The 16,938-nt window shown below is 53.8% G+C and overlaps 2 protein-coding genes across 2 annotated transcripts in view; both read right to left on the reverse strand.

The window, feature by feature from the left end:
- AFF4 (ALF transcription elongation factor 4) overlaps window positions 1-4,328 on the reverse strand; it is a 42,032-nt gene extending 37,704 nt beyond the window's left edge. Inside the window, exon 1 of the mRNA XM_058815113.1 lies at window positions 4,101-4,328. The gene's annotated coding sequence lies outside the window, so the exon portion shown is untranslated. The remainder of the gene's footprint in view (window positions 1-4,100) is intronic.
- Window positions 4,329-5,636: 1,308 nt separating this feature from the next.
- ZCCHC10 (zinc finger CCHC-type containing 10) lies at window positions 5,637-15,339 on the reverse strand. Its single transcript, XM_058815386.1, has 4 exons — window positions 15,181-15,339; window positions 13,137-13,298; window positions 10,299-10,340; window positions 5,637-7,464 (listed from the first exon to the last, which is right to left on the reverse strand). Exons 1-4 carry the CDS (start codon window positions 15,219-15,221, stop codon window positions 7,194-7,196), a joined length of 516 nt encoding a protein of 171 aa, XP_058671369.1. The 5' UTR covers window positions 15,222-15,339; the 3' UTR covers window positions 5,637-7,193.
- Between the last annotated feature and the right edge of the window lie 1,599 nt (window positions 15,340-16,938).

The following is a 16,938-nucleotide window of genomic DNA, read 5'->3' on the forward strand; positions in this document are numbered from 1 at the left end:
GGTGCTACTGGCAGCTCCTAACCCAGGTTTTACATTCATCAGCAGGAATTAATGAACCCAGTAAAACAAGAGACAAGACAACCCAAGGTAAACTCCCAGCACCGGGGAGAAAAGACAGAGTGAGGGAAAAGAAGGGTTTGAAACACAGAGCTGAAGAAAGAAACTCGGGAAGCAGCAAAGTCTGAGAGCCTGGGGAGGTGGCAGACCCCAAAGGACACACGAGTGCACGAGGCCAACAGCCCCCGCTGCAGGGAACAGGGAATTGTGGCTGGGCCAGCCCCAGAGCTGTGCCACCCTGAGCTCTGAGCACCAGCTCTGCTCCTGGCAGGGGCTCTGTCAGCTGGCACCCAGGGCAAGCAGCCCAAGGAGAATGGAGTGGATTCCTGCAGGACAGAGGCACGGGGAGAGCAGCACAGCTGCAGCGCTCGGGCTGGCTGTGCTCAGAGCTCCTCGGTGACAGGAAGGAGCAGGGGCAGTGCTGGATTTCCCAAGCAGTGACAGCAGAGCCCTGTCATTTCACAAGCTGCACAGCATCTCCTTAGTCATTAGTGACTGCAGACAAGGAGTCACTACTCTCATCCTGCCACAGAGGAGTAACTGCCACACAAGTTCTTTCATCCTGACTTTTGCAATTCTATGAACTTGATTGCTTATTTTCTTAGTTTAACACAGTTAGCAGGATATTTTACATACCTCTAACCCTGCTCTGGCTAAATGTAATCTGTTAAAGTTTCTTGACTCGTTTCCAAACACTCCCTCTTCACCCTACAGCCCCTCCATCTCCCCACAGCTCGGGGTGTTCTGTTCCCCCAGTTCACAGAAGGTGACACCAACCTCAGTTTGGTTTTGGCACATACTCTGAGGTAGACACTGAAGGTGAAGGAGAACAGGGGGTCTTGCTGGGAAGGGACCTCAAAGCCCATCCAGTGCCACCCCTGCCATGGCAGGGACACCTCCCCCTGTCCCAGGTGCTCCAGCCTGGCCTTGGGCACTGCCAGGGATCCAGGGCCACCACAGCTGCTCGGGGCACCCTGCGCCAGGGCCTCACACCCCCACAGGGAAGGATTCCTTCTGTGCATCTAATCTAAACTGAAGTTTAGGTATCTAGTCTCAAATGTTGTTATTTGCGAGCCTCTGCTGAAGATAACTGTGACATTGTAGTGAGAGAAAGGAAACAGGCCTGCAGAACAAACCACAGGTGAGTAACAAACTGAAATTATGTGGCCAAGAACAATTATTGCCACGGAAAAGAAACCTCAGTCACCAAAAACTCCAGACTATTCCTACATCCTCACAGAGGGGGACTCCAAACACGACACCGAGCTCACACTGCTCCCAGCTCAGCACACACATCCCTGTGGCCTCTTGGAAGCTGCTCAAGCTCTCTCCGTGCCCAAATCTGCCCAGGGCAGAGGTGCTGCCTTCCTGGCTCAGCTCTCAAGACAACCCTCAGCATTTCTGCCCTCAACACTGCACATGTCTGATGATCTGGAGCAGAGGGTAAGAGCAGTGGTGATGACATAACCCCTAAACTGAGAGGATGAGCAGGGAGGGAGGGAGGGAGGCACCAGAGCCGTCACGAGCAGCTCTGGCCCCTGTCCCAAGCACTGGAAATGCACCGAGGGACACGATGACAGCAGCTCCACCATCACCTGGTGACAGAGGCCCTGCTGCCAGGCAGGAGGTGCCAAGGGCTGCTGTCTCAGTCAGCAAGGTCACTGTGAGTGCCCTTAGTCACATCCGACAGGAGCACCCACGCTGGAAACCACGGGGGCAGCAACGCCCACCAGCAGCCACAGGAGCAACTGGTGGCAAATGCCACCCTGCCACGGGCCAGCTGCCACCTCAGGACACGTTTCTGCTGCAGCTCTTCATTCACCAAGCCCCCAAGGAGCCAACTCCATGGTTTGTGCAGACAGAAATGTGGCATCTTCTCGTTAAGAACTGGGTGGTAACTGTGCAAAAGCATCTGCACATTCCAGCTTCCTAAAAACCCATCCTGGAAATCCAAGCCATATTTCACTGGGTTTTATCGTGGTTTATCATGTCCAGGTCACTAGAACTGGCAAGAATGCTGAACACATAAATATAAGTTATTTTTCTGGGTTGCTGTGTGGTTTCTCACACAAAACCCAAACCAGGGGCTCAGTCTCACTCAATGTCTGAGACAAGGAGAAAAGCCATGAAACAAGAACTGCAGAGATGTTTAGAGGAAATATCAGGGACCTGAGGCAGCTTTTGAGATCAGAGTTGAAATCCACTCATTTCCTTCATCGCTGTTACACTGTACTGGAGTCCTGGGGCACTTTTGGGTGCCACAATATGAAAAATATTTTAAAAAGATACCATCCAAAGGAGGGACACAGGGATGGGGAAGGGTGTGGAAGGACCACGAAGGAGCTGCTGAGGGCACTGGGATTGTTCTGCTGGAGAAGAGGAGCCTGAGGTCAGAGCTCACTGGGGGTGACAGCTCCAGTCTCTGCTCCTGGGACAGGAGCCAGGGAAGGGCTGGGGCTGTGCCAGGGCAGGGTCAGGCCGGATTTTAGGGAAAAGCTCTTCCCCAGAGGGTGCTGGCACTGCCCAGGCTCCCCAGGGAATGGGACACTGCTCCAGGGATGCCCAGGGTGGGATTTTGGGGCTGTGCAGGGCCAGGGGCTGGGCTGGATGATCCTGTGGGTCCCTCCCAGCTCAGGATACTCCAGGGTTGTCTCACTCCTGAGCACAGGAGAGTCTGCTCTCACACAGAGCTGCAAACACCCTGTGCAGGAGGCAGCAAATGCCAAAAATCAACATTGACACATTAATAAAGACAAGATATTAATACTGCCAAGAGATAAATTTTCCCTTTTGCTCCTGACCAACAAGACCTGCCCCAGTCCAAGCACTGAGTAACTCCAGTGTGACACTGGACTGTCCCTCACCTCGAGGCTGGCAGTTTAATCACGTTTTCCTCATTAGAGGAGCCATGAAAGGACCAATCAGGTGCACAACCACTCCTGCAAAGCACTTCACCAGCCCCTGTTTTGCAATAACCCCCCAGGCTGCAAATCCCCATCTGCCAGGGACGTGAGAGCAGAATTCAGTAGTTTTAAAGGAATGCCAGGAACTAGAAACACACCTGAGAGATCAGCAGCTGGAAGGGAGCCCGGGTGACAAACAAACACACGGGGCTGAGCAGAACCAGCTCAGGGACACCGAGGAAGGGCCTGCTCAGTCCCACAGGGGCCTGGCTGCCAACACGGGGATGTTTAAAACCACCAGTACTGCTGAGAAAATGATCAAACAAGGCTGAGATGGGGTGAGATGGGCACAGCAGGCCCCACATCAGTCCCTTTCAGGCTCCTTTTCCATCGTGCAGCACCTGCCCGGGCTGTGAGCGGGGTCTGGGCACAAGCACGGAGCTCTGCCCCAAAATGCAATGGAACACTTGTCCGGAACAGAGGCACAGACAGCGCTGAACGCACCGGTACCGGGCCACAGCCTCAACACCGGCTCGCTTTGTTCTGTTCATTGGAAAAGGGGAAAAGGGGAAAAACTCAGCGCAGAGTGCAGGACTGCTGAGCGGGGGCTCCTTTACCGAGTCCGGTGTACCCCCACCGGGAGGGGGCTTTACATAACAGCCCCCGGCTCCGGCCGTGTCCGAGCCCGGCCCCGCCTGCCCTGCCCGGGGCCGGTTCCATCGGCGGGCCCCGCCCGGGCCCCGAGCCCCGTCCCGGAGCGCTCCGGCCCCGAGCCCGTGCGGAGAGCAAAGGGGAAGGAACAAAGCCCTGACGTCAATTACCGGAACGGGATTAAACCCATCACCGGGACGGGCAGCGCAGCGGCGCCGCGGGCACCGAGCCCAGCCCGGCTCCGGTGCCGGGAATGCCCCGGCCGGTCCCCGGGAGGGACCCCCGCCCTCCGCCCGGTGTCACCGCGGGGCGCGCCCGGCCAAACCCGCGCTCCCCGGCGGGAGATGCGCCCGCAGCGGCCGATCCCGCCCCGGGCCCGGCGGTTCCGCGGCGGGGGCGGCCGGGGCGTCCCGCAGTGCCCGGCCCGGGGGCGGCGCGGCCCCGGCGCTGCCCCGCTGCCGAAGGGAGGCCCGGCCCGGCCGCGCTCACCTGCGCTGGCCGCTCCGCTAGGCCCGGACCATCTCCTGGCTGCCGCCACCGGCGAACGATGAGGCCCGAGGAGCCGCCGGCGAGTCACGGAGCGCCGGGGGGCGCGGGGCGGGCCCGGCCCGGGGGCGGGGGGGCGGCTCACAAGCGGGCGGCCGCTCCGTAGGGGTCCCGGCGGTCCATGGCGGGCCGGCGCCGGGCTGGCGGCTCGCAGGGCGCGGGCAGGGCCGCGGCTCGGCCGGGGCTGCGCTGGGCCCGGTCCCGGTGCCGATCCCGATCCCGGCCCGGTCCCGCCTGGCGCTTCCCGGCGGCCCCCGCGCGCCGCCGCCGCCCCGATCACGTGACGCAAAGAGAAACCACGTGACCCCGGCGGCGAGCGCGCGTAGGGGGCGTGGCGAGCGCCCGGCCCCGCCTCTCGCGCGCGGCGGCGGGAGAGTCACGTGGGGCAGCGCGCGGGGAGCGCCCCCGCGGCCGCGGCGCCCCCTGGCGGCGGCGAGCGGGCAGCGGGACCGGCCCCGGGAGCGGCCGGGTCGGGGCCATGCTGGGCAGGAATTGCCGGCTGGCAGGGCGGGCAGGCCCTGGCACAGTGCCCAGAGCACCTGGGGCTGCCCCTGCATCCCTGGCAGTACCCAAGGCCAGGCTGGACACGGGCTGGGAGCCCCTGGGACAGTGGAGGTGTCCGTGCCATGGCACCGACACATGGGGTGGCACTGATGGTGGCACTGATGGTGGCACTTTGAGGTCCTTCCAACCCAAACCGTGCTGGGACTCTGGGCTGCTCTGCTGCTGTGGTGCCAAGGGTGCAGCACACGCGGCTGCTGAACAAAGGAGGCTGTGGCAGGAGCCATCATCCCAGGGCTGGTAAAGGCACAGCTCGGGCAGGAGCCGTGGTCCCAGGGCCAGTAAAGGTGCAGCTCACACAAACAGAATTTCTCAAGATAAATCCCTTTGCTGGAGAAGCTCCCATCTATTAAGGACTCCTCCCTAAGAAAACAAACCAGTGCACTACCCCCCGGGACAGTGCAGTGCACTGGCACCCAAAGCTGTTTCAGGCTGGGTTAATAATCCCTGCACTCAGAAATGGGGCTGTCTCCCCCTGCTCCTACTCTCCTGTTTCTCCTTGAGAGGTGAGGGCTCTTCCCGCGGCTGTTTTCCATCAGCTGCTGCCCCACAGTGAGCAGAGGCAGCTTTGCTTGGAGTGGGAGGGATTGAACAGGGCAGTGCCTGGAAGCACTCGTGGCTCACAGGGCTTTTGTAAAACTCCTCATCCACCGGCAGAGCTGGAGTGAGGCACTGACAGAGCAAAGCTCTGCCCAGGCTGGGAGTTACTCTGTAAAATAACAACACCTAGAGACAAAGTAACCAGAAAAGGCAAGAAGAAAAAACCCAATACAAACATCGTATTTGAAACTAAACTTTTTTTTTTTTTTTTTTTTAATCTTGATACAGGACTTCTGGCTGGAGAACGTCCTGGGGAGCAATCCTGCCCCTCTGTGAGGGAATGCCAGGGCAACTCCAGCTGAAACCTGCACACCAACACAACAAATATTTTAGATATTTTCAGTAAGCCTGAACTTAGCAACTAGTGTTTAATAATTGACTGACTTTCCCATTAAATGGCACAGTCACTGCACAAGATTGAACACCTTTCTGGTAGTTTTATTTACAGCCTGCAGCGTGTTCTGTAAAACACAGGAGTGTCACAGACACACAACATGGGGATTTTCAAGCATTTAAATAAGTACAGTTTATTCCAAATTCTACACACTACTCTTTCCATAAAAATATAAAAATAGTTTAGTTACTGTATTTAACCTAAACCAAGATAATTGAGAATTCTCCCACAAGTGATGCCCCCTCCCCAAAAGGGCACTCCAACAATAAGAAATTCAGGAGACTGCATCACCAAGTAAAATACTACCAGCAACTGCTCCGATCCACCAGCAAACCAAACAATTCCCACTCTGCATCCAGCAATCCCTGCTCTGCAGCATGCTTGGATCTGCTTTTGCTGGGTTTGTGGGCTTTGCACTCGCTTGCTCCTCCAGGGCCGGTCCCAGGTTTAAAGCACGGCTGGATTCCTGCAGAGTGCCAGCACAGCCTGGCAATCAGCATTTCACACACTGCTGGGAAACACATCCAGAGGGGAGCACTTCCCTTGGAGGCCTTTACTTCAGGGAGTCCCTTCTTCACTGAGCATCCAGTGAGAGCAGTGCCCAGCTCTGTTTGTCATGACTTCTCTGGTTTTGCTGCCCCTATTACAGGTGGGAATGCTCGGATGGAGTTCTGCAGGACACCCACCCCAGCCCTTGTCTCTGGGGTACGCTGAATTTACAAACAAAGGCACAAAGATGAAACTCCTAAAGCAGCAGCAGCCCTGATTCACTGAGCTGCTGCTCTCCAACACCAACCCTGTGTCTCACAAACACCTCCAACACAGCAGCCAGGGACACAGGGCAGAGCCTGTGGGCAGGACAAGCACAACACCGAGCAGGGACAAATCAACACAGCTCAGCTGGGTGCTGCAGCTAAGACTGGACCTGGAAGCATCAGGAAAAGCCACTGGAACACAAGCTCAGCAGCACAGAGCCTGTCACCAGCGAGATGGGAGGCTGTGTGGGACACGGTGTGCATTCAGGTCCAACAATGCCACAGCTCCACAGCAGCACTGAAAAACTTCTGCTTTTAACAGTTTAGAGGATTTTTCTCAATGGAAGTGAAGCTGTCATTAACAGAGGAACAGCACATGATGCACAGCATAATCTGCAACAAAAAAAGAAGCTTTTGCTTTCCAGCATGTAAACATCCAGGTTCAGCTGCTACTGGACTTCAGCTCTCATAAACAAATCTGATGATAGAATTTTTTTTTTGGGGGAGCTAAAAAAGTAAAATCTTCCATAAAAGGATAAACCACAAAAATACTCTCTCAGTAAGTCTCACGTGCCATTTAATACCTTCCACGTCCTATGAACAACTAGGCAGAACACTTAGAAATGGGAGCAGTAGAAATGTTGACCATTGAGTGTTTGGCAGCCGTGCGTCCAGCCCCTGGCAGAGCAGTGTCACTCACTCCACACCAGTCCTGCTCCTCCCCAGCTATTTCTTCTTCTTCTTCTTTGGGGGCTCATCCTCGGAGCTGCTGTCTGTGCTGCTGCTGCTGCTGCTGGAGGAGCTGGAATCTGACTCGAAGTCAGAGGAGGAGGAAGAGCTGCTGGAGGAGGGGGAGGAGGAGGAGGAGGAGTTGCTGTCCTCACTGTCACTGTCTGAGGAGGAGGAGGAGGAGGAAGAGGAGTCCTCGCTGTCGGAGGAGGAGTCACTGGCTGAGCTGTCACTGCTGCTGCTGCTGGAACTGGTCACACTCTTGGACCTGAGGGAGAACAGAGAGCTGAGCACAGCCCTGCCAGAGCCCATCACACGCAGAGCGTTCCCTCTGCTCTGTTGCAATAATCCAAAGATCAATTACTTGAAAATTTCCACACCTCACCATCGAAGTTTCCAGGCCTCAGCACCTCAGATGAATCCCTGTGCCCTCCCCTCCCTTCTCCACTCCTGGACATGGATTTGGGCCATTTGAGCAATGGCAGGGTGGCCCCAGGACATGAAATAACCCAGCAGAGAGGGGCAGGCAGGGAAAGCTGGCCAGGATCTCATTCCTAGCCCTGAGCAGGGGCTTTGCTGCCCTGAACTGGCCAAGCCCTGGGGAAAATGAGCCAGGCTCAGTCCCTGCCTCACCACTGCAACAGGGAAATTCTGCCACTGCAAGAGCCAGGGGAGGTTTCAGCAGAGATTTCACCAAGGTCAAAGCTGCTCCCAGCAAAAACTTCTTAGATTACTCCTGGCAGAGGAACCCAAAGTACCTGCCACAACAGGATGCTTGTGTTTTCCAGGTGGAGGAGAAGGGTGGAAACAATCCAAGGTTAAGACACAATGATGAACACAGTAAAGATTTCTGTATGCTTTGCATTTTTTTTTTTTTTTTCATGTTCAGCCCTTCCTGGGGCCATTGTTTTCAAGACCAATGTCTCTGATTTAGGGAGGTGATAGGAATTCCAAGAAACTACAACTCAATTCACCCAGAGATCTTTCCCTGAAGTACAAGACACTGATTCACCTCCCTTCCCGCCAAAGTAAATCAAAGAACATCCAAAAATGCAAATTATGATAATGCAGAATCTTGTTCCCATTAGAAAATGAACGCAGTATTTTTTATCAGAGGGTTTGGTTCAATGTAACAGCTCAGGAAGTGCCTGTGTTAAGGTTACTGAAGAGTGTGAGGGTTTTTCATCATATCAGCCCTGTCAGCTGACAAACGTGGGTGTGGATTAAGCCACAAAGCACTGAAGTTTCTGTAACACATCTGTACTCTGCAGTCTCCGTGTGCAGACACAACAACTGTTCATTGCTGATAAATCCATGAGGGCTGCTTAAACACTGACTTTTCTGGGGAAAAAACAGCACAACGCCTCTGGGAAAGCACAGAGCTTTTAAAGTAGGTACCACTCATCCTCCTCAGGACCAGTTTCCAAGAGTTCACCTCTGGTTCTGTGTCCCTGTGAGGGCCAAGTGCTGTTGGAGCCCAGGCTGTCCCCCAGGCTGGCCCTGCTCTGCTCTGGCACCCCAGGGGTTTCCAGTGCCACTGACACCCAAAAGGCACAATTGTGGGCACAGCCACAGCTGGGCCTGAGGAGAGCAGGGAATGGGCAGGGAATTCAGGCATTCTAGGTGGGACACTGAGGCCAAGGAGCACCTGGAAGGTGGCTCTGTCACCTGAGGTCACAGGGCTCTGCAGCAGCTGCTCTGCCTCAGCCTGTTTTTCTGGTTAGGCCTGAGCTCCCTTATTAGTGTTTATATCAAAACAAACACACTCTGTGGAAAAGGTTTGTGCTCCTCCTGCCAGAACCCCAACTTTTACAGATTTATTTTAAATCTGGAACTTATAAATATGCTGGATTCTCCACATTTAACTCTTCCCATATTATAATCAAAATCTAAATAGCAAACTGACTGGAAAGGAATTTCTATTGATGGATTATTCTGGGCTTGCATAGAAGCAAGAGAATAATTCAAACCTACTAGAGTTTTAAAATTTAGAGGAAGAAGTGCCCAAATCACCCCCTTCCCCGTGAACCTTTTTGCTCTGTCCATTTTTGCACTGGTTTGGAGCTCAAATATTCTGTAAATAATTATGCCAGCAAAGGCTGCAGTGTCTGAGGGACTGAGGCAGGAAGAGGCCTGAGCTGCCCAGCTCAAAACCAGGAAATTCATGATCTCACCAGTCCTGAGTAACTCCAGCAATAAATTGGCACTTCTGGGAAAGCAGCCCTTGCTAGAACACCCTGAGACAGCCCATTGCAATAAACCACACTGCACAGGACAGCCTGGAATAAAGAACTCTTTAAAGATCTGCTCTGCTTTATTTACTGCCTGCCACACACAGCAAAGGCCTGGCCTTCAAACACCTCCTGAAGCTGGGTTAGATCAGACTGGGACACAGGAGTGACACTGAAGGGGAAGAGATGCTGGGCTGTTACTGACAGACATTCCCTGGTGTGAAACTCCCAGCACCATTCCAGCAGTTACAGAGCAGCTCTGCCTGCTCCTCTCTCCATTTGCTAGGAAAGCAAATTCCCAAGTAAACATTAATGCAAGCTAAAGTACAAACAATGGCAAAAGAGCTCCTGGCTCCAAGCAGGACGTGGGGAGGGCCAGGGTCATTTCCTGGATTTTGCTTTAGCTTGGGATCAAGGGGGTTCTGTTTGGTTTTGGGGTTGGGCTTTTTAAGATGTTTTATTTCATCCTCTAGACAAAGCTTGAGGGAGAGAGAACTGGCAGGAGAAGGGAATGAAAAGTACAGAAGCAATGAGAGACCAGAACCCCTGAGCCAGTCTTGTTTCACAGACTCCTGATGGACTCTGAGCAAGAAATGGGAAGACTTTTATTCCTACAGCAAGATCACGCAGGGGGAGGAAAACCAGCAGGGAGAAAAACAGAGAATAAATTTTTGAGAGATTTTGGACAGGGAGGAGTAGAAATTCTCCAGATGTCTGCCAGACAAAAGCTGTAACAGTCTCAAAGCAGAACAACCAAAGCTTATTCACAAAGGTTCTTTTGCCACCCTCCTCCCAAGGTCCTGCTGGAACAGCCAGGGCAGGCACCAGTCCCACCAGTGCAGGCACCAGTCCCCCCCCAGTCCCCACATACCTTTTTTTCTTGGTCTTCTTTTCTGCAGCACTTTCTCCAGCGCTAATTAAGGGGGGAAAGATAATGGCTTTGATTAATGGAACAGGAAAATTAAATAAATAGCAGCACACTGAGGCTGAGTTTAATATTCAAAGGGCACTGGCAGCTCAGTCCTGTGCAAAGCAGAGCAAAACTCATCTATGAGCCAGGCGAGGAAACCCCAGCAATTCCCCCTTGACTTTCTGTGCTATTTATGCTCTGCTCTCTCCTTTGTATGATTTTGCAGGGACAGCAGCAGTTGGGATGTAAAGGCACAGAAGGAAAGGATACAAAGAAGTTGTGTGTAACTACATGTAGCAATAAGTGAATTGATTGAAATCAAGGGTAAAAGCTAGACTTAGCCTGTAGCTTTCACATTTCTTTCAAGTGCAAAAAGAAACAGAAAAGTCCATTTATATTGCTGCTTTCCAGCTGTGTGTCTGTCAGACTCCCAAGCGTTCATCCCCTCACACAGTTTAGTGGCGTTGCAGAAAAAAGTTCTTTGTGTGCCACCAGAAAAATGAGATTTCTCCAATTTTTCATTCTCACACACAAGGTATGAAAAAACATTATCAGCACACAAGAGTTCTCCAGAGTCCCCACGCTCTCCTGGGCAAGGGGAAGACTCTCTGATATTCAGATTCCAACCTTTCCCATCCATATTTACATTCCTAGGGCCTCAGACCCCCTGCATGTAACCAGGGGGGGCCCAGGTAGGAGGAGTCGCTGTGAGAACAGAACTGAACCCCACAGCACCTTTGAGGAGACAGGACCTAGCTCAGGGAGTGCCTCCCTCTCGTGTGTGAGGTGAGAGTTACTCAAGAGTTACTCCAAGAGCTCCTACTGTGCTCAGGCCAGACCTGCTCTGACACTCCCTCCATAAACTGAGCCCTAAACCCAGCTCAGGGCTGGCTCAGAGCTCCACCAGCGCCAGGAATGAGCATTCCCCAGCTCCCTGCCCTGCTCTGGGCTGGCAGGCACTGGGGGGTCACTGACACCTCCAGAGGGGCCAACACAGCAAGCACAGGGAGCCTGGGACAACTGGCAAAGGAGTTCATGCTGGGAAAGCCTGGATGAGGCTGTCAGGGGTAAATATTGACCGTTCTAGGCTGGGTTTGCCTTCTGGTTAATGATTCCTGCGTGGCTCTTTAAAGGTGGTGACACAGGCTGGCCAAAGCAGACCTGTGGGAGACCCAGTTTCTCCAAAGGCAAGGAGAACCTCACAGAGTGCCCCAAAAAGCACAAGTGTGACCCAGAAATTGTTTCTCCATGAAGAAAAAGCTTCATCTTGGGAGCACAGCCCTGGCAGCTGAGGCACAGGATCCTCTGGCACAGCTGAGGAGCCCATGATGACAGCAGCCCTGGGAATGCTAGGCCAGCTTTAACTGCAGCACTGCTCCCACCTGGGGATTGCTCAGGCTTCCTTTCTCAAGAGGATTTTCCCCAGCACCTGCCCCTCACTGGAGGAGCCCTAAAGCTCCTCCTGTGCCAGACTGCCAGTCCTGTAACTCCCACACAAAGTGATCCCACACTCAGGTTCAAGCCCAAGGACAGGACAAGGAATTGCACCCTCAATTCACCATCCTCCAGTGGTAACCTGCAGAGTCCACCAGAAAATGGGCAGAAAAGCAACAAGGAAGTAATCTGAGCTTTAAACTCAAACTTAGCCTAAAAATCTTGAGTCTCTGAAGAGACTCTGCCTCCAGATGGAGCCAAGTGTAAGAGCCCAAGCACTGGTGATCTATCTCCAACACTGGTGACTCCAATTACTCCACAATTACTCACTGGATGAGAATTCATTTCAAAACCAATCACTTTACACCACTCTCCTCCCAAGCTAATGAGTCCCCAGTGCAGGCAGGGTTGCAGCCCTGTGCCTCAGAGCTGCTGCTGGGCTGGGGCAGCTGAGGGGCCCAGGGAGCCCTGCCTGCCTGAGCTGGCACCACTCCCTGTGCCAGCAGCAGGGACAGAGCTGGGAATGCTCTCCCCAGCTCCCATCCCGGCAGGGACAGTGCTGAGGACACCTGGCCACAGCCTCAGCAATTCCAGGGCCAAGGAGTGGCACTGGGAGTGTCCCTGCCTGTCCCTCTGCAGCTCCCAAAGCCAAACTGCAGTGGCAGAAAGGACCCTGACACAGGAATTGCATGGACAACTGAGGTGCTGCATCACTTCAGCTTGTCAAAACAATTATTAACCTGGGGGAAAACACTGAAATGTACTCCCAGGGCAAAGGGGAAAGGAAATCAGGTGACACAGGCAGAGCTTCTGTTTAGGTTCCTCTGCTCCTTCCCCTTTTGGGCCATCACCAGAGGAAATAATTGTGCAATTCAGTGAGCTGTTTTCACTTCAGGCTTGGTTACAGCTGATAACCCAACTCTCCCTCACCTGTCTGCAGCAGGGCCAGGTTTAACTGCAGCTCTGAGCAGCACATCTGGACACAGGCAAGAATTGCTGCTGTGCCAGAAATAAACCCACAGCTTTCACTGCCTGGACAGCACAGAAACATGAAATCAAGCAAGGAATTCAGGAAACTGCTCAACTACTCCAAGTGATTTAACTTTGGCTCAGTGCATGGCTTTTGTTTCAGACAGGCCCAAACAGTTTTAAATGTATTTCAGATGAGCAGGTGTTGATGAAATTAAAATGTTGATTTCAATTCTCTGGGACCTGAGTATACATAATTCACCTAACACACCAATCAGCTCCAACATTAAATCAAGTACACATTCCACAGTCTGGAGGAAAAGATCACAGAAAATGGTCTGGGACAACATCTTTTATTTCAATCACAAAGCAGACATTTCATCCTGCCAGTCTTACCTCTGCTGCAGCAGGAGCTGCTTTTCTTTCTCCTTAAGGATTTTGGCCAGCTGAGCTGTCCTGGAAGGCCTGTGCAGGTATTTTCTCTTCCCTTTACATTCATATGTCCAGTGGCCAAACTCTAAACACTTCTGACACCTCACATGCTGCTTGTTGGCCTCCCTAGAAAAATGCAGAATTGCTTAAGTAACTCATTCCAGGTCTGCTCTACACAGTGAAAAAACATTTAGTTTTTCATCATGCAGCTTTAATCAAGCTATGGTTAAAGCAGATGTTCACAGGTGCTTCAGGTTTTCCTTTGAATCAGGACATGGGCAGTAACACCAAGCAGACACAGAATTCAGGCAGACAGATCTTCATTAATTAAAGCACTTGCACATAGGAACAATCACACTGCTCACTTTGTTGCTATCCAACAGCTGCAGGGAAATCACTGAAATTCTGGTTTAGAGCAAAGAGCAGCAGCTTCACTTCCAGTTTCTGAAATGTAACACCCAAGTCCCAAAGTGCCCAACTCTCACCCAGAGCCCAGGAAATCAACATAAGCTCCACCAGGAGCTGCTAAAGCCTGGCACAAGGTTTATCTTTGGGACAATCAGATTTCTGCTCATTCTGTGCAGACCTCTCTGGCTGCCTGTCCCCAAACACCCGCAGCAGCAGGGACACTGCACACTCCATTCCAGGTCTCACTCTGCCAAAATCCCATGGGCATTTTTAGTGATCAGGGAAGGGAAAAACCTCCTGTTTTCACGCTGGAGCTCTTAAGCTGCTTTTCTAAAGCTCTACAAAGCTGTTTTGCCTCCTGTCCCAGCTGCTCTCCTCCTTTACAAAGAAGGGAACTCACCCAGCCCAGGAGTAGCCCAAGGTCACAGCCTTGGCTCAAAATTAGTCCTGAGCTCAGGGCTGTGCCACTTCAGCTCCCTACCCTGGCTGCCCCCTCCTGCCACCTTCAGTTTTTGTTCCAAGCACCAAAACATGAACTTTTCAAGGCCAGCCCATCTAAACTCTGAAATGCAGCCTGGCTGATCTAGGAAGCTCCCAGCCCCATGTGTGAGGATGAAGTGAGAGACCAGCAGGGAGCATTTCCCCTCTTCCAGGCTGGGAATTGCTTCTCCCTCAGCTTCAGGCACCACTCTCTGAGCCAGCTCCTGCAGGGAACCTTGTGCTGAACATTCATCCCTTAGAAATACTCAGCTAAAGCAGCACGAAAATCTGACTAAACTCCCACCTGCAGAGCACAATGAACCTGGCCTCGGGCAGGAGCCAGAATATCTGGGAATGAGCAGAAACAGCTCCTGGCCTCAGCAGCTACAATCAGTAGTGATGGCTCCCCCTCCTCCTCACTCAAACCCAAACCCGTGATTGTCAAACAAAAAGCTGAAAAACCAACGCCAGCACCCCACGGGAGTGGGACACATATCTGCTGCACAAAAAAGCAAAAGCGTGGTTTCCTCGTTCCAGGGCTCTGCAATCGGATCCCCTCGGTGCTGAGGGAATTCCTGGATTGCAACATCCCCGTCTGAGCAAGAATCGCTCGCTTGGCTTTTCTCTGCCTTTCTGACAGCCCCGCAAACTCATCACAACAACATGAACCTGAAGGTTCCTGTTTCATGTTTGAAACTGCTGGGTCTGTGACGAGGAGCAAGGGAATGACCCCGGGAGCTCCTCCCGAGCCCCGGGAGCTCCTCCCGAGCCCCGGGAGCTCCTCCCGAGCCCCGCTCCCGTTCCCAACTCTCCCCACGGCAGCGCCCAAGGGCAGCAACTCTCTCAGCCTCTGCACCGCCGCTCTCGCGGGACACTCCGAGCAGAAAGGACCCGCCGCGACCCTCGAGTCCAAGCCCCGGCGGTGCACGGACACCCGAGGCCGCCACCGTTTCGCCCCAGCCATGTTTTGGGGCGGTTTCCCCTCAGCCGAGCTGCGCCCCCTCCCGAGACACAGCGCGGCGGCGCGGAGGCCGGGAAAACGCCGGGCACCGCGGCCCCAGCAGTGCCCACCGCTCCTCAGCCCGAGCCCGCCCCGCGCGGCCCCCGCGCTCCCACTCACGCCTGTCTGCGGGCAATCAGCCGGTGCATGGGCGTCGCCATCTTAACGGCCGCGCCGGAAGTGAGCCTGCCGCGGGGAACGGCGGGACGAGTGGCGGCCGCGGGGCATGCCGGGACATGCGGCCCTGTGGGCAGGGCGCGGCCGCCATAGAGAGAGAGTCCTCCGGGGTCAGAGCGAATGAGACCTCCAGGGTCATAGAGAGCGAGACCTCCTGGACCATAGAGAATGAGTCCTCCGGCGGCCAGAGCGGCAGCGCCCGCCGGCCTGCACTCTCTACCGCCCCTGCCGCTCCCGCCGTGTCATTGCAGCGCCCGGGCCCGGGCCCTTTTCGTGTCCCTGTCCCTGTTAAATATAAATATTTATAAATATATTAAATATATCAAATATAAATATTTCTATGAATATTAAATATAAATAATATTTATTTCCCTGCAAATTCCCGATCTAAGGGAGCTGGTGGAACGACTCCTGGGTAACGCTGGTAGCACAGGAGGTGGGGTTTTGGAGAGCTGGGTTATCCTTGCTGTGATTTATCCGTGTCAGAGCCTGGGGCAGGCTGCCTGCACATCCCTCGTGCAGGGCATCACAAAGCCCTCTCCTATTTGAATATCCCAGAATAGCCCGGTGAGCCCGGGTCGGGTGACGTTGAGGGCTATTTCCAGCAGCCCCAGGAAGCGTCTGTGACAGGCAGCAGCCAGGGACAGACAGCAGCCAGGGGTTATTTTCAGGCCACATTCGTGGTCGTGTTTGGTTGGCATTAATGAATTCCGAGACTGAACTGGAATGGCAATCAACTGTAAACTGAGGCTGGGGCTGCTGGGAGCACACTGGGACACACCGTGCTGCTGGATTCCAGAGAAATCACAGATCTGCTTCTTCTGCAGGTCACAGGAAAGGAGGGTGTTGGGTGTGCCAGGCAAGGATTTATCATGAGTGCCCACGGCCCAGAGTGTGCCCAGGCCTGAGCAAAGCCCAGGGTGGATGCTCTGAGGAGCAGAGTGTGGCCAGGACTGGCTGCTGGGGCTGGCAGGGCCCCTCTCCCCCAGCTCCCTCTGTGCCCAGGGCAGCAGCCCTGGCAAGTCCCAGGCTCATGTGCCAGCCCAGGGTCACTCCAGGGTGCTCTCATCCCCTCTGACACCGGGCTCTGCTCCCTGGCTTCCTCTGGAAAAATCCTGAAAGGACACCAGGCTTCCAGGGTTGTGGCTGCACAACATTCCCACACAGGGCAGCAGCCAGGGCTGTTCCTTGGCACCTCATGCTAAGCTCTGGTGGTTCCTGAGAAGCTGCCTGGAGCAGAGGCCGGGCAGAGTTAAATGAATAAATAGGTTTTTATTAAAAGCCCTTCACAGGACACACCTTGGGCAGTGCCAGAGCCTGGCTGTGGCTCCACCCCAGATGGATCCTGGCCATGACTTCTCACACTTTGATAAGTTTGGGTCCATTTCCATGCTGGGGTGTCCAATCCCAGCTCCAGGTGATGCAGTCCCACCCTCCCAGGTTACTCCCCTCCATTCCCTGTTGTTTGCACTTCTGGGGCTGAAGCTGCAGCGGTGTCCTTGGTTGTGGGGCTGGAAAAGGATTGTTCTGTGGGACTGAGCTGGGAGCAGAACTTGCTGATACTTTATAGGGAGTTCAGAGTTATAAACCAATGCAGTGCAGTCTGGAAAATATGAAAGCTAAAACTTCAGGCATCACAAGGACGCCCGAGGTCAAACACTTCATTAATATTCTGTCATTAGTACCGTGATGCAATTCCTG

The sequence above is a fragment of the Ammospiza caudacuta genome, chromosome 16, assembly GCF_027887145.1.
Source record: "Ammospiza caudacuta isolate bAmmCau1 chromosome 16, bAmmCau1.pri, whole genome shotgun sequence".
Lineage (NCBI taxonomy): Eukaryota > Metazoa > Chordata > Aves > Passeriformes > Passerellidae > Ammospiza > Ammospiza caudacuta.

Excerpts from the sequence above, each read along its gene's own strand:
- ZCCHC10 (XM_058815386.1), bottom strand. The coding sequence starts at position 15,221 with ATGGCGACGCCCATGCACCGGCTGATTGCCCGCAGACAGGC. Across the intron at positions 13,299-15,180 it reads CTGATTGCCCGCAGACAGGC|GGAGGCCAACAAGCAGCATG; the intron begins GTGAGTGGGAGC and ends GCATTTTTCTAG. Across the intron at positions 7,465-10,298 it reads AAGAAGACCAAGAAAAAAAG|GTCCAAGAGTGTGACCAGTT; the intron begins GTATGTGGGGAC and ends GTTCTCCCTCAG.